Consider the following 27,920-nt stretch of genomic DNA (forward strand, 5'->3'; position numbering starts at 1 on the left):
TTAAAATGAGAGAATTCAATATTCATACCGCTGGGTTGTAAGCTACCCAAGCGAAACATGAGGTGCTGTTCCTCCGATCTGCACGTGGCCTCACTCTGACAGTGGAGGAGGCCCAGGATGGAAAGGTCAGTGTGGGAACGGGAAGGGGAGTTGAAATGGTTGGCAAATGTAAAATCCCACAGGCCTGAGCGGACTGAGTGCGAGTGTTCAGAGAAACGGTCGCAGGGTCTACGTTTGCACAGGAGCCCACATCGGGAACGTCGGATGCAGAAGATGAGGCACATGTGAACCTCCGTCCAACCTGAAGGGTCCTGGGATGGAGTCGAGGGAGGAAGTATAAGGACAGTTGTTACGCCAGCTTGTGGTTACTGATGCAAAGATGAGCTCAGTGGGGCAGGAGCAATGGGTCTGCCAGGGTAGTTCACAGCTCCCACATCACACCATCCCTGGCCAACAATGGACCTGCTAGGCAACACCCTGCCTGAGGTCATTTGTGGCCGGCTTTGAATGGTCTTCATCTTTTCTCGCCTCCAACTCTTCACAACCCCCCTTCCCCTCCCCCACCCCACCCCATACTTTTAGTCTGAAGAATGTTCCAGCCCAAAACGTGACCCATCTTTTCTCTCCAGAGATGCTGCCTGACCCATTGAGTTACTCCAGCACTTTGTGTCCACCTTTGGTATAAGCCAGCATCTGTAGTTCTTTGTTTCTATATGTCGGGTTGCGTTTTGATTGTAAAGAATGGGGCTAAAAGGAAATTCTTTTTTTTAAATTTTATTTAATTTTTTTTTTTAGAGATACAGCACGGAAACAGGCCCTTCGGCCCACTGGGTACGCGCCGCCCAGCGATCCCCGCATATTAACACTATCCTACACCCTAGGGCGAAATTTCTTTTACATTTGCCCAGCCAATTAACCTACATACCTGTATAAGAAAATAACTGCAGATGCTGGTACAAATCGATTTATTCACAAAATGCTGGAGTAACTCAGCAGGTCAGGCAGCATCTCGGGAGAGAAGGAATGGGTGACGTTTCGGGTCGAGACCCTTCTTCAGACGTCTTTGGAGTTCTTATCCTGTTTCCCTGCGTGACTGCCTCAATTCAGACCTTAACTTCCTTGCGATTTCTTTGTCAGCATTATCCAAAATGTTATTCTCAACCACCCTATCAACTGCCTTCCTAACTTATTCCCTTAAACTCAAGAGGTATTGCTTCACACTGTGAATCCTAAACTAATCTCTACAGGTGTCAGGGGTTATGGGGAGAAGGCAGGAGAATGGGGTTAGATGGGAGAGATAGATCGGCCATTATTGAATGGCAGAGTAGACTTGATGGGCCGAATGGCCTAATTCTACTCCTATTCCTTATGACCTCATTACTATGTATTTGTGATTTCTACATTTCATCGTTTTTAAATTTATTGGTTGATGAAAATATATATTTTTAATTCTTCCATTAAGGGCGGTCACGGTGGCACAGCGGTAGAGTTGCTGCCTTACAGCGAATGCCGTGTCGGAGACCCAGGTTCCATCCCAACTACGGAGTTGTACGGAGTAGAGAGTTTGTACGTTCTCCCCGTGAACTGTGTGGGTTTTCCTCCGAGATCTTCAGCTTCCTCCCACACTCCAAAGACGTGCAGGTTTGTAGGTTAATTGGTTTAGTAAATGTTTTTTAAAAATTGGCCCTAGTGGGTGTTGGATAGTGTTAATGTGTGGGGATCGCTGGTCGGCGCGGACCCGGTGGGCCGATGGGTCCATTTCTGCGCTGTATCTCTAAACTAAACTAAATTAAGAAAAAGTAAAGTTTTCTCAAAAAAAAAAAAAATCCCTGCAAGCTACAATATATTAACAATAAAACAATTGTTTTTGACAAACCCAGTATTCTATGGTTTCACCCGACAACTTTAAATTAAAAACAAAAATGAGAGGCCAAGTCTTTTAATACAGTAACACTTTGTGTAACTGATTAAGCAATTTATAGTATAAGAAAATAACTGCAGATGCTGGTACAAATCGAAGGTATTTATTCACAAAGTGCTGGAGTAACTCAGCAGGTCAGGCAGCATCTCGGGAGAGAAGGAATGGGTGACGTTTCGGGTCGAGACCCTTCTTCAGTCTGTAGAAGTGAAACCATAGAATACTGGGTATGTCAAAAACAATTGTTTTATTTCGGGTCGAGACCCTTCTTCAGTCTGAAGAAGGGTCTCGACCCGAAACGTCACCCATTCCTTCTCTCCCGAGATGCTGCCCGACCTGCTGAGTTACTCCAGCACTTTGTGAATAAATGCTTAAGCAATTTAATGGAATAGGACAAAATGTATCAAAGACTCTTACCTTGCTCAATAATAATCTTGGTGGCCATTTTGTCCAATAGGTCTCGTTGAATGGCTGATAAATCTTGGAAGTCCCTCATTGTTAAAGCAAATGTGGAATCATGCACGATTTGTTGAAGTTCTGCTGCATCTGCATTTTTGGCTCCGATGGCAATGGGCATAATACCAGCTTGTTTCACCCTGCTTGCTGCCCGCCCAACATCATCCCTTGATTTCCCAGCAGTGATGAGCACCAGGATCTGTGAGGCACCAATATCTCTCCTGCTGCCTGCAGATGGGCTGAAGACATCCCTAGCGGTGAAGTCCAACGCTGCCCCTGTGTTGAGGAGTCTTCCTGCTTTTGGCGCAAGCCTCCTGATTGCCTCCAACACCTCGCCTTTCGTTAAGTACGTATCGAGGCCAAATTCTATGCTTTGGTCAGAACTGTACCGAACAACGGCCATTTTATCTTTGTCGGGTCCAATGTCAAGCTGCTGGGCCACATGCGTTAGAAATTCACGGACTTGAAGAAATGATTGACCCATTGCAGCAGAGCCATCAATGAGGAAGACAACGTCTCTCTTCAATGCTAGAATGATATTTTAAATGGCGCCAACGTTATGAAAATCCACAAGTGAAGCCTACAAGCAACATTCAACCAACACCCACAGAATCATGCCATTATAATGTCAAAATATTTAATTTATGGGAAATATTTTGGATGTATATTTAACCACTGAATCTGCTCTATACTGCAAATTAATTTCTCAAGCACAGCAATGAGAAACCACTGGTAACTTTACAGAATACCCATGACGTTATAAAACTGTTGCTCAATTTTGGACCTTCAGCTTTGACGACTTTGGGTTCACTCTTTTTTTTTAATCTAAGGCTCCAAAATAAAGTTGAAATATTAAGGAAGGGGGGTGACAATAGTGCAGCAGTTAGTACTGCTGTCTCACTCGTGGTTGAATTGGCCTTCAGTGTAGTCAACCAGCCAAATAATGAAAGGGGAATAGATGCAGCAAGCGAGAGAGAAGGGCTGTTGGCATCTAAGAGGGAGAAAGGGGGCATTAGGATTGCTCTCCGGGAGCTGGCGTAAATGACGGACTGAGGGTGTACAGGTGTCAGAGGTTATGGGGAGAAGGCAGGAGAATGGGGTTAGGAGAGAGAGATGAAGTTATGTTATTTGAAAGCAGGTACATGCCCCTTTAAGGGAACAAAGTTTAAATGTTGAGTTCGAGTAGATTTAGATTTAGAGATACAGCGCAGAAACAGGCCCTTCGGCCCACCGGGTCCGCGCCGCCCAGCGATCCCCGCACACTAACACTATCCTACACCCACTAGGGACAATTTTTACATTTGCCCAGCCAATTAACCTACAAACCTGTACGTCTTTGGAGTGTGGGAGGAAACCGAAGATCTCGGAGAAAACCCACGCAGGTCACGGGGAGAACGTACAAACTCCGTACAGATGGCGCCTGTAGTCAGGATCGAACCTGAGTCTCCGGCGCTGATGAGTAGACATCCTTTCATTAAGCAGCGGCTGTTCTGAAATCTCTTCGTCATTCAATTATGGCTTATCGGACTTGATGGGCCAAATGGCCTAATTCTACTCCTATCACTTATGACCTGAGGCCCTTATGAGGGACTTCTTTTTGTATTTCAATCAGCAGGTTTATTGTGAATTCTCTGTAAGTCGAAGTGCCAGAGCCAGACTACCTGCAATGGCTTCGATGAAATTACCATTTCAGAGCAGCCACTGCTTAATGAAAGGATGTCTACTCGAACTCAACACTTAAACTTTGTAACCTTAAAGGGGCATATACCCGCTTTCAAATAATATAACTTCTTCAAGCTGAAAAGGGTACAGAGAAGAATTACGAGGATGTTGCCAGGACTAGAGGGTGTGAGCTATAGGGAGAGGTTGAGCAGTCTGGGACTCTATTCCCTGGAGCGCAGGAGGATGAGGGGTGATCTTATAGAGGTGTATAAAATCATGAGAGGAATAGATCGGGTGGATGCACAGAGTCTCTTGCCCAGAGTAGGGGAATCGAGGACCAGAGGACATAGGTTTAAGGTGAAGGGGAAAAGATTTAATAGGAATCTGAGGGATAACCTTTACACACAAAGGGTGGTGGGCGTATGGAACAAGCTGCCAGAGGAGGTAGTGGAGGCTGGGACTATCCTAGCGTTTAAGAAGCAGTTAAACAGGGACATGGAAAGGACAGGTTTGGAGGGATGTGGACCAAACACGGGCACGTGGGGCTAGAGTAACTGGGACATGTTGGTCGTTTCCACACCGTACCACTCTATGACTTAGACTGTATGACCTTCTTATTTACCATGCATTAGCATTGATTCCGTATTTTGTATTGATGCAGATGCAGTGTCTTAAACAAGACCAAATTGAAAATCCCCAAGTAAAATATGCACCTTTTATGTGTGCACAATAACACGAGCTTACTTCCAGATGCTGCTTGTTTGAAAAATGCTCTTAAACTGACAGGCTCACAGCTTAACATTAGTGTCCATTAGCAATGTCGACGAATAGAACTGGAATCCTGAATGACACGGCAAGATGTGGAAGCATTTTCGACGACCTACCTGAAGGTGTTACTGCGGCTCCTCCATAAATCAGTGACGATATCACTGTATTCCAGATGGTATCCAAGGATTGAAAGTCAGACACTTGGAAAGCCCTGCGATCATGGTACGCAATGCGCTTTACCTCCTCCACATCTGCAGTACCCACTCCAACCGCAATGGTGGCAATGCCCTCCCGCTCCAGGGCTTCTGCAGGCGGTCGGACATCATCGGCAGATCTTCCAGCTGTAACGATGAAAACCATCTGGGGGACATTCTCCTCGATCCTGCTCCCCGTGGCTTTGGTAAAGATGTTTTTATGAACATAGTCCAATGCTGCGCCGGTATTAAGGGTCCTTCCTTCTTTCGGCCTGAGCCCATTTAAGTGGGAGACAATCTCAGACAGGGTGCTGTAACTGTTCAGATAGAATACGGTTCTTGCAACATCGCTGTACAGTACCACGGCCACTTGCATACCATCTCGTCCAATGCTGAACGTTTGAATTATCTTAATGATGAACTCACGGAGAAGAGGGAAATAGGCATTCCCAACATTAATCGATTCATCGATAAGGAACGCAATATCCTTCTTGATCAATGTCACTGTTGTAACTGGAAAAGAAGATACCATTGAGATCTATTGCGGGTCAAACAAGACTATTTAAAATGACCTAATACCTGCTATTCTCACAGAAAGTAACGTGGCACTAATAACTATATTGACCCTTCACCCTTTAACTTGCCCAAGATCACAGTGTGGGAGTCAGTCTGAAGAAGGGTCTCGACCCGAAACGTCACCCATTCCTTCTCTCCTGAGATGCTGCCTGACCTGCTGAGTTACTCCAGCATTTTGTGAATAAATACCTTCTATTATAGGAAAGATGTTGTTAAGCTGGAAAGGGTGCAGAGACGTTTTATGAGGATGTTGCCAGGACTCTGGAGGGTCTGACTACCGGGAGAGGTTGAGTAGGCTGGTACTCTATTCCTTTGAGCGCAGGAGGATGAGGGGTGATATTATAGAGGTGCATAAGGTGCATAAGGAGGCTGTTTGGGTGGAACTCAGAAATGAGAAAGGTTTAGCAACACTTATAGGGGTGTATTATAGACCGCCAAATAGGGAACGAGAATTGGAAGAGCAAATATGTAAGGAGATAGCAGATATTAGTAGTAAGCACAGAGTGGTGATTGTGGGTGATTTCAATTTTCCGTATATAGACTGGGAATCACATTCTGTTAAAGGGCTGGATGGTTTGGAGTTTGTAAAATGTGTGCAGGATAGTTTTTTGCAGCAATACGTAGAGGTGCCTACCAGAGAAGGGGCAGTGTTGGACCTCCTGTTAGGAAATGAGATGGGTCAGGTGACGGAGGTATGTGTTGAGGAGCACTTTGGGTCTAGTGATCATAATGCCATTAGTTTCAATATCATTATGGAGAAGGTCAAATCTGGACCAAGGGTTGAGATTTTGGATTGGAGAAAGGCTAATTTTGAGGAGATGAGAAAGGATTTAAAAGGAGTGAAATGGAAATTGTTGTTTTATGAAAAGGATATAATAGAGAAATGGAGGATATTTAAAGGTGAAATTTTGAGAGTACAGAGTCTTTATGTCCCTGTTCGGTGGAAAGGAAAGAATAATAATTTGAAAGAGCCGTGGTTTTCCAGAGAAATTGGACACTTGGTTCGGAAAAAGAGGGAGATATACAATAAATATAAGCGGCAGGGAGTAAATGAGGTTCTTGAGGAATATAAAGAATGTAAAAGGAATCTTAAAAAGGAAATCAGAAAAGCGAAAAAAAGATATGAGGCTGCTTTGGCAAGTAATGTAAAAGTAAACCCCAAGGGGTTCTACAGATATGTCAATAGCAAAAGGATAGTGAGGGATAAAATTGGTCCATTAGAGAGTCAGAGTGGACAGCTATGTGCTGAGCCGGAAGAAATGGGGGAGATATTAAACAATTTCTTTTCTTCGGTATTTACCGAGGAGAAGGATATTGAATTATGTGAGGTAAGCGAAACAAGTAGAGTAGTGATGGAAATTAGGAGGATTAAAGAAGAGGAGGTACGGACACTTTTGAAGAATATAAAAGTGGATAAGTCTCCAGGTCCTGATAGGATATTCCCTAGGACATTGAGGGAAGTTAGTGCAGAAATAGCAGGGGCTATGACGGAAATATTTCAAACGTCATTAGAAACAGGGATGGTGCCAGAAGATTGGCGCATTGCGCATGTTGTGCCTTTGTTTAAAAAAGGTTCTAAAAGTAAACCTAGCAATTATAGACCTATTAGTTTGACGTCTGTGGTGGGAAAATTAATGGAAAAGATACTTAGGGACAATATATATAATTATTTGGATAATCAAGGCCTGATTAGAAACAGTCAACATGGATTTGTGCCTGGAAGGTCATGTTTGACTAATCTTCTTGAATTTTTTGAAGAGGTTACCAGGGAAATTGATAAGGGCAAGGCTGTGGATGTTGTCTATATGGACTTCAGTAAGGCATTTGACAAGGTTCCACATGGAAGGTTGATTAAGAAGGTTAAATCGTTGGGTATTAATAGTGAGGTTGCAAGATGGATTCAACAATGGCTGAATGGGAGATACCAGAGGGTAACGGTTGACAATTGTATGTCAGGTTGGAGGCCAGTGTCTAGTGGAGTGCCCCAAGGATCTGTGTTGGGTCCACTGTTGTTTGTCATTTACATTAATGATCTGGATGATGGTGTGGCAAATTGGATTAGTAAATATGCAGATGATACTAAGATAGGTGGAGTAGTTGATAGTGAGGTAGATTTTCAAAGTCTACAGAGAGACTTGGGCCTTTTGGAAGGGTGGGCTGAAAGATGGCAGATGGAGTTTAATGCTGATAAGTGTGAGGTGCTGCATTTTGGTAGGACAAATCAAAATAGGACGTACAGGGTAAATGGTAGGGAATTGAGGAATGCAGTGGAACAGAGGGATCTGGGAATAACTGTGCATTGTTCCCTGAAGGTGGAATCTCATGTGGATAGGGTGGTGAAGAAGGCGTTTGGTATGCTTGCCTTTATAAATCAGAGCATCGAGTATAGAAGTTGGGATGTAATGTTGAAATTGTACAGGGCATTGGTGAGGCCGAATCTGGAGTATGGTGTGCAGTTCTGGTCGCCAAATTATAGGAAGGATGTCGACAAAATGGAGAGGGTACAGAGGAGATTTACTAGAATGTTGCCTGGGTTTCAGCACTTAGGCTACAGAGAGAGGTTGAACAGGTTGGGTCTTTATTCTTTGGAGCGTAGAAGGTTGAGGGGGGACTTGATAGAGGTTTTTAAAATTTTGAGAGGGACGGACAGAGTTGACGTGGGTAGGCTTTTCCCTTTGAGAGTGGGGAAGATTCCAACAAGGGTACATAGCTTCAGAATTGAGGGACAAAGGTTTAGGGGTAACATGAGGGGGAACTTCTTTACTCAGAGGGTTGTGGCTGTATGGAATGGGCTTCCGGTGGAAGTGGTGGAGGCTGGCTCAATTTTATTATTTAAGAGTAAATTGGATAGGTATATGGATAGGAGGGGATTGGAGGGTTATGGTCTGAGTGCAGGTAGATGAGACTAGGTCAGGGAGAATGGTCGGCGTGGACTGGTAGGGCCGGACAGGCCTGTTTCCATGCTGTAGTTGTTATATTGTTATATTTATATTGTTATGAGATGTTTGATCAATCTAATTGAGTCTTCAATAAGGAGGCTAATGAGACATATGTAATCTAATGGATTTTTGGAAGGTACTTGATGAAAATTACAGCATAAAAGTCCAGAGTCAGTGTTGGGATATTTAACGAATGGACTTCAGTTAACAGGACAAAGTTTGCAGTTAAAATGAAGCTTAGAACTATCATTGAAAAGTAAAAACCATTTGCAGATTTCTGGCGATCTGGTGAAATAGTAATGGCTGATGACAGTTGACGCAGGTAAGTGAGAAGTGATGGAAATGAACTTTTAAAATGAAGAAAGAGGAATTGCAATGTAAAATGAACATTACAATGTTTTAAGTGACAATGACACAAGGAAAGATGGAGGTACACAAATTTCAGAAGTGGCTGATTAAGAAGGGTGTACTAAAATTGGCAGGCCAACAAAGAAGACAAGTTGTGTAGGAAAATGACTGCAGATGCTGGTACAAATTGAAGGTATCACAAAATGCTGGAGTAACTCAGCAGGTCAGGCAGCATCTAGGAGAGAGGGAATGGATGACGTTTCGGGTCGAGACCCTTCTTCAGACTGATGTCAGGGGGGCGGGACAAAGGAAGGATATAGATATAAGAGAAGCCCAACTAAGTCCCACTATAGCACATCCTGAAACATTAATCATCTTCAGCTACATGCCCAGCTGTATATTGGGTAGCTTCCATGGAATATAATCCCATTATCCTTTTAGATACTGTATCCTGAATCTTAATAAATGGTTGAAAATATCTTATAAAGTCATAAGTGATCGGAGTAGAATTAGGCCATACCTCCAAAGACGTACAGGCAGGTAGGTTAATTAACTGGGTAAATGTAAAAATTGTCCCTAGTGTGTGTAGGATAGTGTTAATGTGCGGGGATCGCTGGGCGGCGCGGACTCGGTGGGCCGAAGGGCCTGTTTCCGCGCTGTATCTCTAAATCTAAAAAAATCTTTTAAAAATCAAGACTATTTCACCATTCAATCATGGCTGATCTATCTCTCCTTCCTAACCCCATTCTCCTGCCTTCTCCCCATAAGCCCTGACACCCATACTAATCTGGAATAAATCTATCCCTATCTTAAAAATATCCACTGACTTGGCCTCCACAGCCTTCTGTGGCAAATAATTCCACAGATTCACCACCCTCTGACTAAAGAAATTCCTCCTCATCTCCTTCCTAAAGGAACGTCCTTTAATTCAAAGGCTATGACTTCTCATCCCAGATTCTCCCACTCATGGAAACATCCTCTCCACATCCACTCTATCCAAGCCTTTCACTATTCAGTAAGTTTCAATGAGGTCCCCCTTCATCCTTCTAAACTCCAGCGAGTACAGGCCCAGTGCCATTAACCTTTTACATTTCCTCTCTACTTCAGAAAATTCAGACAGTCATAAGGCATGCAAACATGTCCTCTGGTCCAGAGTCCACAATGACCATCAAATACCCATTTACACTAATCCTACCAGTTTCTCTGTTATCCCATGTACAATCAGTTCCCCTACTCCCGCTGATTTTACCACCCACCTACACACTGATGATAATTTAACGAGGCCTTCTTTGATTATTTTTGTAAATCTATCGTTATTCTCCCCACTTTTTAGAGCAAATAATTTCTCCCTGCTTATTCTATACAGATAATGTGAACTATATCTGTTTATGGTCTAAAATGGGTATTCTGGGGATGTTTTCTAGAGATAGATTCAAAGGATGTTTCCACTGGTGGGAGAGTCTAGGACCAGAGGGCACAGCCTCAGAATTAAAGGGCGCTCTTTTAGAAAGGAGGTGAGGAGGAACTTCTTTAGTGAGAGGGGAGTTAATCTGTGGAACTTTGCCACAGAGGGCTGTGGAGGCCAAGTCAGTGGATATTTTTAAGGCAGAGATAGACACATTCTTGATTAGAACGGGTGTCAAGGGTTAGACAATAGACAATAGACAATAGACAATAGGTGCAGGAGTAGGCCATTCAGCCCTTCGAGCCAGCACCGCCATTCAATGCGATCATGGCTGATCACTCAATCAGTACCCCGTTCCTGCCTTCTCCCCATACCCCCTCACTCCGCTATCCTCAAGAGCTCTATCCAGCTCTCTCTTGAAAGCATCCAACGAACTGGCCTCCACTGCCTTCTGAGGCAGAGAATTCCACACCTTCACCACCCTCTGACTGAAAAAGTTCTTCCTCATCTCCGTTCTAAATGGCCTACCCCTTATTCTCAAACTGTGGCCCCTTGTTCTGGACTCCCCTAACATTGGGAACATGTTATCTGCCTCTAATGTGTCCAATCCCCTAATTATCTTATATGTTTCAATAAGATCCCCCCTCATCCTTCTAAATTCCAGTGTATACAAGCCCAATCGCTCCAGCCTTTCAACATACGACAGTCCCGCCATTCCGGGAATTAACCTAGTGAACCTACGCTGCACGCCCTCCATAGCAAGAATATCCTTCCTCAAATTTGGAGACCAAAACTGCACACAGTACTCCAGGTGCGGTCTCACCAGGGCCCGGTACAACTGTAGAAGGACCTCTTTGCTCCTATACTCAACTCCTCTTGTTACGAAGGCCAACATTCCATTGGCTTTCTTCACTGCCTGCTGTACCTGCATGCTTCCTTTCATTGACTGATGCACTAGGACACCCAGATCTCGTTGAACTCCCCCTCCTCCTAACTTGACACCATTCAGATAATAATCTGCCTTTCTATTCTTACTTCCAAAGTGAATAACCTCACACTTATCTACATTAAACTGCATCTGCCATGTATCCGCCCACTCACACAACCTGTCCAAGTCACCCTGCAGCCTTATTGCATCTTCCTCACAATTCACACTACCCCCCAACTTAGTATCATCTGCAAATTTGCTAATGGTACTTTTAATCCCTTCGTCTAAGTCATTAATGTATATCGTAAATAGCTGGGGTCCCAGCACCGAACCTTGCGGTACCCCACTGGTCACTGCCTGCCATTCCGAAAGGGACCCATTTATCCCCACTCTTTGCTTTCTGTCTGTCAACCAATTTTCTATCCATGTCGGTACCCTACCCCCTATGGGGAGAAGGCAGGAAATTGTCCCTAGTGTGTTTAGGATAGTGTTAATGTGCGGGGATCGCTGGGCGGCGCGGACTCGGTGGGCCGAAGGGCCTGTTACCGCGCTGTATCTCTAAATCTAAAAAATCTAAATCTAAAATCTAAAAAAGTGACCAGTTCTGAAACAAACAGAAAAGAAACTAGACATAAAATGCTGGAGTAACTCAGCGGGACAGGCAGCATCTCTGGAGAGAAGGAATGGGTGACGTTTCAGGTCGAGACCATTCTTCACACTGAGAGGCAGGTGAGCGGGAGACATAGAGATAAGGAAGTATAAGGTGCGAGAACAAGACATCAAAGGGGATGACAATCAAGGAAAATGTAGAATAGATCATTGTTAGCTGGGAGAAGGTGCCAATGGAGGTTAACAGGGTTAAAATTTAATTATGGTGACAGTCAGACTGGTGGGAGAACTGGGAAGGGTGAGGGATGGAGAGAGAGGGAAAGTAAGGGTTACATGATGTTAGAGAAGTCAATGTTCATACTATAGACAATAGACAATAGTTGCAGGAGGAGGCCATTCGGCCCTTCGAGCCAGCACCGCCATTCAATGTGATCATGGCTGATCATTCTCAATCAGTACCCCGTTCCTGCCTTCTCCCCATACCCCCTGACTCCGCTATCCTTAAGAGCTCTATCTAGCTCTCTCTTGAATGCATTCAGAGAATTGACCTCCACTGCCTTCTGAGGCAGAGAATTCCACAGATTCACAACTCTGACTGAAAAAGTTTTTCCTCATCTCAGTTCTAAATGGCCTACCCCTTATTCTTAAACTGTGGCCCCTTGTTCTGGACTCCCCCAACATTGGGAACATGTTTCCTGCCTCCAACGTGTCCAACCCCTTAATAATCTTATACGTTTCGATAAGATCTCCTCTCATCCTTCTAAATTCCAGTGTATTCCAGCAGGGGTGTAAGCTGCCCAAGCAAAATATGAGGTGCTGTTCCTCCAAATTACACTGGGCCTCACCCTGGCAGTGGAGGAGGCCCAGGACAGAAAGGTCACTGTGGGAATGGGAGGGGGAGTTGAAGTGTTTGGCAACCGGGAGATCGCGCAGGTTTAGGCGGACTGAGCGGAGGCTTTCAGCGAAACGGTCGAAAAGAACTAGGTCTAAAATTGTTGAATTCAATGCTAGGCCTCAATTGTTACCATCCACACCCACAAACAAGTGAAATGAGCGTAAAATTGCACAGTTCAAAAATTCACCGCAGGCTTCATGACCTGAACAGTTTAAGAATAAAGGGTAGTCCATTTAGGACTGAGGAGAAACCAGACAGTTGTGAATCTGTGGAATTCTCTGCCACTGAAGGCAGTGGAGGCCAATTCCCTGGATGTTTTCAAGGTGGAGTTAGATTTAGCTCTTGGGGCTAATGGAATCAAGGGATATGGGGAAAAAGCAGGAACGGGGTAATGATTTTGGACAATCCTATTAGAAAATCGAATATTGAATGGCAATGCTGGCTCGAAGGGACGAATGGCCTATTCCTGCAATTAGTTTCTATGTTTCCAAATGGTCCCCTGCCACAAAATGGTATTCTACTGTTCAAATGTGCATTTTTCTATCAGAAAGCCTCAATGGTAATGGTTTGGACAGCCTGATACCAATTTATTTTATGTTCCTTAAGGTCTGCATTCCACCCCGCATTCAAATAAAGTTCATTTGCTAGACAATAGACAATAGGTGAAAGAGGAGGCCATTCGGCCCTTCGAGCCAGTACCGCCATTCAATGTGATCATGGCTGATCATTCTCAATCAGTACCCCGTTCCTGCCTTCTCCCCATATCCCCTGACTCCGCTATCCTTAAGAGGTCTATCTAGCTCTCTCTTGAATGCATTCAGAGAAGTGGCCTCCACTGCCTTCTGAGGCAGAGAATTCCACAGATTCACAACTCTCTGACTGAAAAAGTTTTTCCTCATCTCAGTTCTAAATGGCCTACCCCTTATTCTTAATCTGTGGCCCCTTGTTCTGGACTCCCCCAACATTGGGAACATGTTGATTTATTCACAAAATGCTGGAGTAACTCAGCAGGTCAGGCAACATCTCGGGAGAGAAGGAATGGGTGACGTTTCGGGTCGAGACCCTTCTTCGGTCTCGACCCGAAACGTCACCCATTCCTTCTCTCCCGAGATGCTGCCTGACCTGCTGAGTTACTCCAGCATTTTGTGAATAAATCGATTTGTACCAGCATCTGCAGTTATTTTCTTATACTATTGGGAACATGTTTCCTGCCTTTAACGTGTCCAACCCTTTAATAATCTTATACGTTTTGATAAGATCTCCTCTCATCCTTCTAAATTCCAGTTTGGTTTCACCAATGGACAGACGAGTTGAAGTATCTCACGTCAACTTCGACAGAACTTTAAAGGCAGTGGGAGTGGAACATTAACGAAGCGCTGGGAATTGAGCTACCTTCCGTGATGGTGACAGTGGGCGTTTCTGTGATCACAATGGGAGCACCCAACATGCTCAACCTTTTGATGACTTCTTTGGGTAGCTGGACCAGATTCGGAAAAGTCGTTGCCTGAAAGACCAAGTAGGGAGCAAAGGCAACCTCCCGCAGCTCCGCCTGATCCGGGTGCCCCACTCCAACGGAGAATGCCATGATGCCAGCCATCTTCAATTCCAATGCCGGGACATGCAGGGGATCGGCCGACCCTCCGCTGGTGATGAGCACCAGAAACTGGGGGACGTTCTGCGCCTTTCGGCTGCCCCTGGACGCGGTGAAGTGCTCCCTGAGGACGTACTCCAGTGCGGCCCCAGTGTTTCGTGCGTTTCCAGCCCGCAAACGCAGCGCCTTCACAGCGGGGTTGAGTTTGCCTTTGGCCGCGTGAGTGTTCAAGAAAATCTCAGTGGTTTGAGTGTCGCTATACTGCACGACAGCAACTTGCACAGCATTGGGCCCAATTGTAAATTTGTTAATCACTTTTAAGATAAATTCACGCATTTTCAAAAAGTTTGCAGGTCTCACTCCACGACTGCCATCCAACAGGAATACAATGTCCCGCCTCCGATCTGGAACTGTAAAACAGGTTGAAAATAGTCCCATTAATAACAGCATTCCCAATTTTACAAATAGGCAAGAATAAGCATTTAAACTTTGACTTTATGTTGGCCCGGAATATACGGCTTTGAGATTTCCCTGAACATTTAACTATAACATACAAAAATATATATTATTTTCCCTTGAACAACTTCATTAGGCCAAATTACATTGTAAACAGATCAATTTTGAATCAACATATTGATGCCCAGATTGAGTTCATCGTGACAGAAAGTCGGGACAGCAATGAATCACATTCCAAATTTAGCTTCAAATAATGTTCTGAAATTCTTCTTAGTGCATCGGTGTAACTTTTGCAATCCCCACGAGGACTTCCTTGGATATTAATCGCTGTCACACAGAGTCCTTGCAGCCTTGGGCCTTGTCCCAGATTGTCGGGGCAAAAGACTCTTAACACGCTCACAATATCTTCATAGACCAGCTCCACTGCGACCACTTAACAAATGGCGGGCATTAACAAGAAAAACCAAGAACTGAAAGGTTGTTAAACATGCATCATCAGTTCACCCCAACTTTGAGCCATTCTTTCAAAAACCTTAATTGTCCTTTGAGCAAACCTGAATCGATCAGTAAGAAGAGCTTTCTGTACCTGTTCATACCTCTAGTTTCCCTCACCCCTGACTCTCAGGCCTGAAAAATCACCTACTCCAGAGATGCTGCCTGACCCACTGAGTTACTCCAGCATTCTGTGTCTATCTAGTAATAAGAGCCTGTTGTGTTTAGTTTAGTTTAGTTTAGAGAGACAGTGCGGAAACAGGACCTTCGTCCCACCGAGTCAGCATCGACCAGCGATCACCCGTACACTAGTTCCATCATACACGCACCCGGAAAAATTTACAGAAGCCAATTAACCTACAAACCTGCACGGCTTTGGAATGTGGGAGAAAACCGGAGCAGCTGGGAGAAAACCCACGCGGTCTCTGGGAGTACGTACAAACTCCGTACAGACAGCGCCCGGAGTCAGGATCGAACCTGGGTCTCTGGCGCTGCAAGGCATCAACTCTACCATTGCACCACAGTGAGTGCAATACTCCTTCTAGTTCCACATTCAACTGTGAGTAGCTGCCTGATGTTATCCCATTCATCGGGTTCTCCCAGCCCATCAGCCCACAAGTGGTCTCGTGGCATTATCCCTACTTGAAGACCTGCATCTCTTATGTCCCTTGTGGAGGACAGGCGACTTCAATAAACTAGCTACGCCCTGATTACATGAGGAGCAACTAGGCATGGTCCACACACAGATCAAAACCTGTCCAGATGCAAACAGATTCCTGGCATAATCCAACTCTGTTTTGGCCCACTGTACATGGCAATGGTCGGATGAAGGCATGGGAGGAGTTGACATTAATGACAATGATCCTCAATGACCCCGTGCAGAATGGGAAGAAATGCTCCAACATCATGTTGGATTCAACTGATTTTCTGTTGCAAGTCTAGCTACAAAGGTGGAGACAAGTATCCATTATCTAAGCTTTACTCTTCTCCCTCAAGCTTTCTTCAGGATCTTCACAACCATTATGAGGAACATCCCAAATGTTTTTGATTTTAAATCGGGACCTATATGTTGTATAGTTTCATGCTGGATTTTGAGACCCACTGGTAAGATGATTCTGTTCAACAGTCCCGAGCTCGATTTCTGTGCTACAATGAGTAGCAAGAAATAATTCATGTAGCAGCTGTATGCAATGCTTTATGAGAAAGCTACCAGGGGATATAAAGGTCTAGATTAGCATTGCATGATGCCCGATTGGAAATGTTTTAACTTTAGAGATACAGCGCGGAAACAGGCCCTTCGGCCCACCGTGTCCGCACGACCAGCGATCCCCGCTATTACCGAAGATCTCGGAGAAAACCCACGCTATCACTGGGAGAACATACAAGCTCTGTACAGACAGCACCCGTGGTCGGGATCGAACCCGGGTCTCCGACGCTGTGAACAGCCACTCTACTGCTGCGCCACCTTAAAGCTTGGACCACATTTACCTGGTATGACCGAATACGTTCCTCATCCACCAACTAGGGAGGGGGACTTGAAGGATAGTGTTTCCCTCACCGTTATCCTAAATCACTTTATATGGGGATAGCCAAAGAGGCTAAACCTAGCCTTTTAAAATAGTGGAACCATAAAGTGGGGGTCAGTGAAACAAGGTACCTTCATATATCTCTCTCTCTATATCTCTCTCTCTCTATATCCCTCTCTCCCTCTCTCCCTCTCTCTCCCCCTCCCCCCTCTCTCTCTCTCTCTCTCTCTCTCTCTCTCTCTCTCTCTCTCTCTCTCTCTCGGGATACCCAGGCATTGAGCGCTGGAGATTTATAACAATTAATAAAATCACCATGCCACTGATCGTTTTGATTTTAAGAGAATGTGTAAATGAACTGGAATGCTCTGCCTCAGAAGGCAGTGGAGGCCAATTCTCTGGATGCTTTCAAGAGAGTTAGATAGAGCTCTTAAGGGTAGTGGAGTCAGGGGGTGTGGGGAGAAGGCAGGAACGAGGTACTGATTGAGAATGATCAGCCATGATCAAGGTGAATGGTGGTGCTGGCTCGAGGGGCCGAATGGCCTCCTCCTGCACCTATTGTCTAACATGTAATATTCAGTGCAGCAACCATTTTGAAAAATGTTTGATAAATGAATTTGAAACAATTGGGTGGCAAAGTACACTTTTCTCATCTCATATTTTACCTTAGTCAAGGATTCTAATATTCCACAATTGCATTGCATAAGGTGGGGGGGTGAAGACCATTCAGCCCAACGGGTTTATGCCAGTATTTCTGATGCACAGGAGCCCCTCCAGTCCCAACTACCATCTTACTCCATGACCAGATCTTTGGTCTAGCCTGATTTAGACATTCTACTGCGACAGATTAACTGTGAAAATAAATATTTCTTTACCTACCTCCGCCCCTCTCATCATTTTACCCACCTGTTGAAACTCCTGTAGCGTTTAAACAAAGACTTATATATTTTTTTTTAACCAGGTGACCATCCATTAAATCTGCTGTTCCAAGCTGGTAACAATTTTGTTTGGTCATTTGTGTTAATCATCATCAACAATTTTCCAAGTTGACCACAAGGCTCCTGCATGCCTGTTAGGATGCAAAGAGTGGGGACTAAATTTGGATCGTACGTACCTTCAGACAAGACCAGAGGCTCAAGAATTATTTCCCTTCGGGCCATTGCCGAGATCAATGGTAAAAATTGCTGTTGCAACTGACCGATATCACGGAATTCGGAGATGGAGGCAGTAAAGGATGCATCGGTTGAGAGCTGTGCAAGTTCATTATGGTCGGCATCTTTACCGCCAATAGAAAATGTGTATATACTACCTTGCTTTAGTAATAGTTCTGCCTGATTTATGTCATCACTGGACTCGCTAGAAGTGATAATGACTACTGCCTGTGGAACCCCTGCTGTGGCCCTGCTTCCGGCTGACTCAATTAAGTGATTGTCGACTAAAAATTGTACGGCCTCGCCAGTATTAATGTCATCTCCGCCTTTTGGTTGAAGTCGTTTCACCGCATCCAGAACCTCTATTTTCGTGGAGTACGTGTTTAAATAGAACTCGGTGTTGGGCTCATCGCTGTACTGTACCACACCGATTTGGATTCTGTCAGGGCCGATCTCGAGACTGTCGATGAAATTTACGATAAAATCGCGAATATATTGGAAATTGACACTTCCAACGCTGGCAGATCCGTCAATTAAGAAAATTAGGTCAGCCGATTCTTGTGCTTTAAAGAGAAAGACAAATGCAAAAGGTGAACATGTTAAAAACAGGTGACCTCCATGCAAGGGATTAACAGCTGAGCGCACTGTGCGAAACTCAGCGTCACAACTCATTTCAGTGAACAGAACATTCAAATAAAGCGGCGTGATGGTCAGTCGGCAAGGCTTACGTTTCATTCTGCATTTTTTGACCATTTTAAATACTTGCAACACAAGTCTTGGACCAGACCTCTCTTCATTTGTGCATTATCGCCATTCGCTTCAGGTTTTTTTTAAACCATATTCTGATTGAAGGTAATGACGGTTATTTGGTTTTTTAAAGGTCAAAAGGCCGTAAATGATAGGAGCAGAATTAGGTCATTTGGTCTATCAACGTTTGCTCTGCCACTCAATCATGGCTGATCTATCTCTCCCTCCTAACCCCATTCTCCTGCCTTTTCCCCACAACCCCTGACACCCGCACTAATCAAGAATCTATCTACCTCTGCTTAAAAAACATCCATCGACTTGGCCTCCACAGGCAAAGAATTCCACAGATTCACCACCCTCTGACTAAAGAAATTCCTTCTCAACTCCTTCCTAAAGGAACGTCCTTTAATTCTGAGGCTATGACCTCTAGTCCTAGACTCTTCCCACTAGTGGAAACATCCTCTCCACATCCACCCTATCCAAGCCTTTCACTATTCGGTAGGTTTCAATGAGGTCCCCCCTCATTCTTCTAAACTCCAGTGAGTGCAGGCCCAGTGCCATTAAATGTTCATCATGAGAATGATCCCACTCATTCCTGGGATCATTCTTGTAAACCTCCTCTGGACCCTCTCCAGGGCCGGCACATCCTTCCTCAGATATGGGGCCCAAAATGTCATTCAGTTCAGAAGTAACTTTCATTCATTTGTTCTATATCTCTCCACATCACCGTCTGTATCTCTCGTTTCCCTCTCAGTCTGAAGAACGGTATCGACTCGAAGCGTCACCTATTCCTTCCCTCAAGAGATGCTGCCTGTCCCGCTGAGTATATATACTCTAGCACTTTGTGTCTATCTCAGAATTGACTAATATGTTCTTTCAGATCTGGGGAATAGATTAAATCACAAAAGAAAAGAAAAACGGGATTGAGAGAGGAAGTCCAATTTCAAGGCAGGGCTGGTTGAAAATGTAACCTGTTCTAATGGGAATTAAAAGCACCCTGTTGGTGGCTTTTCTAAACAGGTAACAGGATAATTTTCATTTTATTTTCTCATATATTTTACATATCTTATCATATCATATATATACAGCCGGAAACAGGCCTTTTCGGCCCTCCAAGTCCATGCCGCCCAGCGATCCCCGTACATTAACACTATCCTACACCCACTAGGGACAATTTTTACATTTACCCAGCCAATTAACCTACAAACCTGTACGTCTTTGGAGTGTGGGAGGAAACCGAAGATCTCGGAGAAAACCCACGCAGGTCACGGGGAGAACGTACAAACTCCTTGCAGTGCAGCACCCGTAGTCAGGATCGAACCTGAGTCTCCGGCGCTGCATTCGCTGTAAAGCAGCAACTCTACCGCTGCGCTACCGTGCCGCAGTATAAATATATATTTATCTTCAGGAAGCTTTATTATCCTTTCAATTATTCACTGGAATTTAGAGGGGCGAGAGGGGATCTTATAGAAACATATAAAATGTTTAAAGGATTGGACAGGCTAGATGCAGGAAATTTTTTCCCAATGTTGGAGGATTCCAGAACCAGTGGTCACAGTTTAAGAATAAGGGGTAGGCCATTAGTCCTACCTAGAGAGTTGGGAATCTGTGGAATTCTCTGCCACAGAAGGCAGTGGAGGCCAATTCACTGGATGGTTTCAAGAGCAAGTTAGATTTAGCTCTTTGGCTTAAAGGAATCAAGGGATATGGGGAAAAAGCAGGAATGAGGTACTAATTATAGAAGATCAGCCATGATCATATTGAATGGCGGTGCTGGCTCAAAGAGCCGAATGGCCTACTCCTGCACCTATTTTTCTATGTTTGTATGTTTCTGTGTTTCAACTGATGACATTGTTGAACGGACGTCTAAAAGGAACTGACATTATTGCTCCAGTGAAGTTAATTATTATTAACTGAACAAGATAAGGCATTGCGTACGAGGGCAGATGGAGAAGGATTATGGACAGGACGCGGTAAAGATCAGCGAGTCACAACTGTGAAGGGAATGTGCAGTGATTATGTTCTTGAAATGTCTCTTATCATATCATATCATATATATAGAGCCGGAAACAGGCCTTTTCGGCCCTCCAAGTCCGTGCCGCCCAGTGATCCCCGTACATTAACACTATCCTACACCCACTAGGGACAATTTTTACATTTACCCAGCCAATTAACCTACATACCTGTACGTCTTTGGAGTGTGGGAGGAAACCGAAGATCTCGGAGAAAACCCACGCAGGTCACGGGGAGAACGTACAAACTCCGTACAGACGGCACCCGTAGTCAGGATCGAACCTGAGTCTCTGGTGCTGAATGTACTATCGCAATGTTTAAGAAACATGGAAGTATATCTCAGATGTATTATAAGGAGTCTGAAGAAGGGTCTCGACCCGAAACGTCACCCATACCTTCTCTCCTGAGATGCTGCCTGACCTGCTGAGTTACTCCAGCATTTTTGTGAATAAATATCTCAGATGTATTAAGCCTCTTGCTTCTCTGAATGAAGTGCTGTTGTCATGTTGGCAAGTTGGCACCTTGGAATAATTGGAATCAAAGTCCAGCACTCAGATCAGACAACTTGTTTAAACCTGTACTTGACCCTGCCATTTTGATGGGTGGTGGTGAACTCTAGTTTGTGGACTCTTAGGTTTTGTGAGACCAAAAGCCAAAGATTACTATGTTCACTCTGCATTTCCCTTTACTTTACGGAAAAGCAACTCAACCACCTCCACAAAAGGAAGCTTTGTGGCCCAGACAGTTCTATGACCAAATGCCACACTGGGTTTGGGCTGAACTTGCTGCGAACACTTGTTGTGAACCACCAACAATGGACTGCTGGCTGGGAGGGGAACGAGTAAATTGTGGTCTCCAGCATTGTAAGGCACCAGCTCTGCTTCCAATCCAGACAATTAGTAGCAAAACAGAGGGCACCAATAAATTTTAAGGGTATCAAAAATTTGCCTGGAGTATCTTAATTACGGGTAACAACAGGTTTATAGACAATAGGTGCAGGAGTAGGCCATTCGGCCCTTCGAGCCAGCACCGCCATTCATTGTGATCATGGCTGATCAATCTCAATCAGTACCCCGTTCCTGCCTTCTCCCCATTCCCCTGACTCCGCTATCCTTAAGAGCTCTATCTAGTATTTATGCACTACTTGAAACATGAAATGTGAAAACCTCTTCTGTAAACACAATTGAATGTGCCATATTTATAATAACTATCCTCTTCACAAGTCCGCCAAAATCTTTTGTCCAATTAATTGGATGAAAGATGTTAATACTAAATTTGTTCTCACTTGTTTATTTGAAGTATAATATTTGTAGGGGGATGGTTTTTCCTCTGCTAGCAGTTGTCTCTCTCCTTGTCTTAGTTCAGTGACAGGATAGAACAGATCTCGGGCAATTTAGTTTAGAGATATAGTGCGCAAACAGGCCCTTCGGCCCACCAAGTCCGCACCGACCAGTGATCCCCGCACATTAACACTATCCTACACACACTAGGGACAATTTTTACATTTATACCAAGCCAATTAACCTACAAACCTGTACGTCTTTGGAGTGTGGGAGGAAACCACAGCTCTCGGAGAAAACCCATGCAGGTCACGGGGAGAACGTACAAACTCCGCACAGACAGCACCCGTAGTCGGGATCGAACCCGGGTCTCTGGCGCTGAATGCACTGTAAGGCAGCAACTCTACCGCTGCACCACCGTGCTGTGTACACACTAACACTATCCATTGTTCATGTTGAATAATGATCTCATTTGGGCAGCCTTTAGTAAGGCAGTGTGAATTTTAAAAGTCGTGGTGGCACTGCAGATTTTGGTCCACCACCAGCTGCAGAAATTGGCCTGGAAACTGAAAATGCTGGAAAAACTCAGGTCAGGCAATATCTGTGGCGAGAGAAACAATGAATGTTTCAGCTCAAAGACTCGTCATCAGAATGCAGCAATCAGCATTCACTTCACCATAAACCCCTGGGCTAAAACCAGATTGCAAGCTGAAAGATACAAGGATAACCTACTCTGCCATCCAGTGACTGTGGCAACAGGGTACAAATGTTTATAACTCGTCAGGGGTTGAACTGATATATCAATGAGCAATTCATGTCTGTTTATTACAGAACATCAGTGAAAACCATCCAATGAACTGAATGGTCTGTCAGCAATAGGAATTTCACATGGAAGGAACGCACAATAGCAAAACATCGCCCTTCATTGGGAATCTAGTCTCTGACTTTGCAAATTCAAAGTGATGGCTCTTACAACACACATTTAACCTACTTCATTTTTAGAAGATTTGAATTACAGCTGGATTGAATTGCTATCGACTATCCCAACATTTAAGAAACAGCTAGACAGCTACACGAATAGGACAGGTTGGGGGGGATATGAACCAAAAGCGGGCAGATGGGACTAGTGCGGGGGGGTCATGTTGGCCGGTGTGTGCAAGTTGGGCCGAAGGGCCTGTTTCCAGGCTGTATCACTCTGTGACTCTATGCTGCCACGGTTGACTGAAGGTTGATCTTTCCCCTCCGTGTTCCCTCTCTACTCCACTGAGAAGTGGCATGACACCACAGGGCTGTGATCCAAAACACAATAAAACCGAACCCAGGTCTTGGTCCAACACCCATCTTCTTTCACTGAATGCAAGCATAACAACACTCTGGACTATTTCACATCGCCAGATATTCAATTTTGTTTTTAAATCAAAGAATGCAGAATAAGCTAAAACCATTTATTTGTGATTACATTGTGCATGGTGACACAGCCTTTCTTACCATACAAGCAGTTGTGTAAAAGTACATCGTGTGCACACAGCTTAATGGTGGTGGAAGCAAAGCTCTTGGATGTTAATAGCAACACAAATGAACAGATAGTCAAGCACTGAGAAGACAAACGGATTTTCTGACTGGCTCCAACTGGCTCCAAACTTCTTTATGTTTCACCCATTTTTTTTTCACAACAAGGTTTCTGAAATTATATTATTATTTGAGGACTAAATTTCATTCTTCGCCCTTTGTCGTATGTTTTCAAAAAATTCCGTGTTCATTTAATTGTGATCATTTAGGTTTCCCTCAGCACGTTCCCTGCATATTCTCAACCCCGGCTTCTCACCATGTCCCGGGAGATAACGTTCAATCAACCTTTCACCAATGAGACTGGAAGAGTGCCTTGTTATTGCTTCCTTCATTTGTCAGAGAATGAAGGAAGCAATTGGGACTGTCTACGTGTCAGCAGGATCGAGGTACCTGAAGCCATTTCAAATGCAACCTTAAATGTGCATCCCCAAATCAGAGCATCACCAACTTGGCCAATAGATTTATTCTAACACCTTAAGACTTGGGTGCATCCAGTGTATAAGCATGAGCACACACATAAGAATAAACATATGCACTTCTGTTGCAGTTAGAAATATTGATGTCTCTGGCAACTGTCTATGGCCTGCCTGAAATAAAACCTATTTTCTTTGGTTAAAATAAGCATGAATATATTTAAGGCAGGACCAAAAAATGGAAGGAAGCCCAGGTGTCAATTTTCCTAAGTCCCTTTTTAAATTTAGTTTAATTTAGAGATGCAGCAGGGAAACAGGCCCTTCAGCCCACCAAGTCCATGCTCACCATCGATCACCCGTTCACACTTGTTTGATGTTATCGCACTTTTGCATCCACTCCCTGCACACTGGGGGGCAATTTACAGAGGGTCAATTAACCTACAGTTCCACACATCTTTGGGATGTGGGAGGAAGCTGGAACGCCCGAAGAAAACCCACGCGGTCACGTGGAGAACATGCAAACTCCACACAGACAACCTCCAAGGTCAGGGATGACGCAGTGAGGCGAGGGAAATATCTGCTGTACAAACGTCCCTATCCCTCTCTGATAGCAACTGATCTCCATTCAGGTTTCCCACTAACTTGAGTTGATATCTAAAGATAAAAGCTCTCCAGGATTGGCAAATTAAAGCACAATATAACAAATAAACAAAAACGTAGGAATTTAGAACTCAATTCATTGAACTTCATTGAGGCTCTTGTTCCTCAAATTTACCTTTATGCAATCCAATTTTACTTAAATTAATGTGTACGGGGAAACTACAGATGCAGGTTTAAACCGAAGACAGACACTAAAGGCTGGAGTAACTCAGCGTGTCAGGCAGCATCTCTGGAGAAAAGGAATACATGATGTTTCAGGTCTGAAGAAGGGTCTCGACCTGAAACGTCACCTATTCTTTTTCTCCAGAGATGCTGCCTGACCCACTGAGTTATGAGAATGATATCAGGAATGAGTGGGATAACTAACATTTGATGAGCGTTTGTCGGCACTGGGCCTGTACTCGCTGGAGTTTAGAAGGATGAGGGGGGACCTCATTGAAACTTAGCGATTAGTGAAAGGCCTGGATAGAGTGGATGTGGAGAGGATGTTTCCACCAGTGGGAGAGTCTAGGACCAGAGGTCATAGCCTCAGCATTAAAGTACGTTCCTTAAGGAAAGAGAAGCGGAGGAATTTCTTTAGTCAGAGGGTGGTGAATCTGTGGAATTCGTTGCCACGGAGGGCTGTGGAGGCCAAGTCAAAATATCTGGTGCTATTTTTAAGGCAGAGATAGATAGATTCTTGATTAGTACGGGTGTCAGGGGTTATGTGGAGAAGGCAGGAGAATGTGGTTGAAAGGGAGAGATAGATCAGCCATGATTGAATGGCAGAGTCGACTTGATGGGCCGAATGGCCTAATTCTGCTCCTATCACTTACGAACTTACTCCAGTCTTTTGTGTCTGTCTTTATTTAAAGTAATGCTATTTTCAAAAAAACAAATCTTTCTAATCCTAGCTGGGAGATTATTTCAAACATTTGTGCCTCTCAAACCCTTTCCAATATAAATGTTGAAATCGCTAGCTGAGATTAAGTGATCTGAAGCCACTGCATCAGCTTAATTTTAAGTACACATTTGTCACAAAACTCACTCAGCCAAAACTCTACTCATCCATTGTATATTCTTCTGCCAGAAACCTTCACTAAGACTCTAGTTGAGAATGCAGATATATTTCTCAAACATATATTTCTGACATTGGCAGTGAATTTTAGTCGTGATAGGTTATTAATTTGTAGCATGCCTCTGGTAAAAATGCATAAATGGGTGTTTAATTAAAACCACATACAGTGACGAGGGGCAGTGATTGTTAGTAGAACATTAATTCTAGAGTACGTCTGCTCTTTGCTCAGTAATTTAAGAGCCAAATTCACCTGACGATCGAAATCCCAATATTGTTTTCCCCTCCAATCACTCTCCCATCCCTTCCTGAAGGCGTTGACTCCTCTGAGATTGATGGCAATTCTCCAGTGCCATGCCCAGGTAGCTACCTTCGTCCACAGGTCCAGTCCTCAGATGTTGGCAGGCCACTGATCCACGTAAGGACTTGCCATCCACGCGCCCTTGGGCATTTTTCACCAGGAGTCAGGAGTTAGCAATCAGGAGCGGGATCCCTCGCTGATTTTTCCAACCCCTCCCTTGCCCAGGGTGCTGAGGCCAATTTGCTGCACCCCTTTCTGCCTCCCTGGTCGAGATCAGCAAACTCAGCACAGACCAGCGGGTCGAATCTGGGACCACTCTGGTCTGCATGGCTCAGCCTGTCGGCGAAACGTGCCCTCGACAACTGAGCCATCAGGGAGCGTTGGCATGTGCTTTCCCCCCGCCTCGCCGTTTTAAAACAGATTAGCTTGAGCAGAGTAAGCAAAGGAGCAGTGTTTCCAGCTGGCTCTTTACCTGAGGTATCTTTTATTATCCCATCGGATAATAGTTGTGCTGCCGCCATGTGCACACCCGCCACTAGGTCGTTTACAATGCCCTCGAGGGCAGCAAAGTCATCGAGGCGGTAAACAAACCTCTCATAAGGTGCACTCGCAATCTCCTTTAGCTCCCATTCAACTGCCCGCTGGACTCCAATGGCAAACATTATGACATTGGCTGACTTAAGGGAGGCAGACGCAGGGACCACGTCATCCTGAGAGCGGCCGTCTGTCAGCACTATTACAATCTGCGGCACTCCTTGTTCGGCTCTACTCCCGTTGGCTTTAGTGAGCTGTTCCTTGATTAGATACTCTAGAGCTAGTCCGGTTTTGGTGCCACCCCCCTGATAAGACATGTTCCATATGTGGAATAGGATGTCCTGCTTCGCAAAATAAGTGTTTAAATGGAACTCGGCTCGGGTCTTTTCCGTGTACTGCACCAGGCCAAAACGAAATCTGTTCTCTCCAATAGCAAAAGCCTTTATAACCCTGAACAGAAACTCCCGTACATATTGGAAATTGTCCTGGCCCATGCTCCAAGAGGCATCCACTAGAAAGACTATGTCAGCAGCAATTGTTCTGTCATCTTTAAGAAAGAAAAGCTGTTTAGCACTATCTTAAACGTTTTTGCCATTTTCTTTTTTAAAACACTGAAAATTATTTTCTGCACTCTTACAGAATGATATTACTATTTATACGTTTGGTGTTTTCTTTTGTGACCTCTTTTTCTTTTTGTGCTCGTTTCACTTTCTTCTAGTTCTTAGGCCCTTGATCCCTCACCCCCCTTCCCTTCCACAACTCCCAATTAAGAGAGGAGGCAGGGGAGGAGGGTTTACATCATTGCATGGATTCCTTTGCCTTCGTAGAAGATTCCTTTAAAACCTTAATGTCTCACGCCTTTAAACCCTTGAGATGCAATGACAGATGAAATAATTGCAACTTTATCGTTTAAAAAAAAGGCCTTTTGGAAATGCCTGGGTAAAATGTCGTCCTTCATCTTTGGCACTAAAGATGTCCCACACTAGGATCAGAATTTTGTGTTCTACTTCTAAAGTGCAGCTCATTGACTTCAACGGAATACATTTCGCAGGCTGGGCACAAAGTGCTGGTATGACCGTCTGCACATGGTGTTCATTCAGCACCATCAATGGGGTTGAGTATTGAGCTCATTTAGTTAACCAGCTCAAACTCTAGCTTCTCCAGTCCCAGGCGTGATCGGTCGCAAAACATGCTGAGAGGGGAGATGGGAACTCTGCTGCCAGACCCCCATCAATCGCCCTAAAAGCAGCCATTTTGCAATGGAGTCCGATCCAGCATTGACTCCTCTGACCGATCGTCTCTATAGGAATGGTCAAAGTCATCTGCTTGATTCATCCCTGGGGTGATGAGACTTTAATCAGTAAGGGAAAGGATAACCATTTATCCCAAGGCATCCTTCAATTGCATTCCAATCCTGTTCCACCAACTTAATCACATT

The 27,920-nt window shown here is 44.5% G+C and overlaps 1 protein-coding gene across 1 annotated transcript in view; it reads right to left on the bottom strand.

Moving 5' to 3' along the window:
* Positions 1-26,976, bottom strand: part of LOC144596370 (collagen alpha-3(VI) chain-like) — a 112,111-nt gene extending 85,135 nt beyond the window's left edge. The window contains exons 1-5 of the mRNA XM_078404626.1: positions 26,421-26,976; positions 17,875-18,474; positions 14,091-14,699; positions 4,921-5,511; positions 2,336-2,902 (exon numbers count right to left, since the gene is read on the bottom strand). Of these exons, the coding sequence (XP_078260752.1) occupies positions 2,336-2,902; positions 4,921-5,511; positions 14,091-14,699; positions 17,875-18,474; positions 26,421-26,976 (2,923 nt within the window). The remainder of the gene's footprint in view (positions 1-2,335; positions 2,903-4,920; positions 5,512-14,090; positions 14,700-17,874; positions 18,475-26,420) is intronic.
* Positions 26,977-27,920: the final 944 nt, after the last annotated feature.

This window comes from Rhinoraja longicauda, chromosome 8, assembly GCF_053455715.1.
Source record: "Rhinoraja longicauda isolate Sanriku21f chromosome 8, sRhiLon1.1, whole genome shotgun sequence".
NCBI lineage: Eukaryota > Metazoa > Chordata > Chondrichthyes > Rajiformes > Arhynchobatidae > Rhinoraja > Rhinoraja longicauda.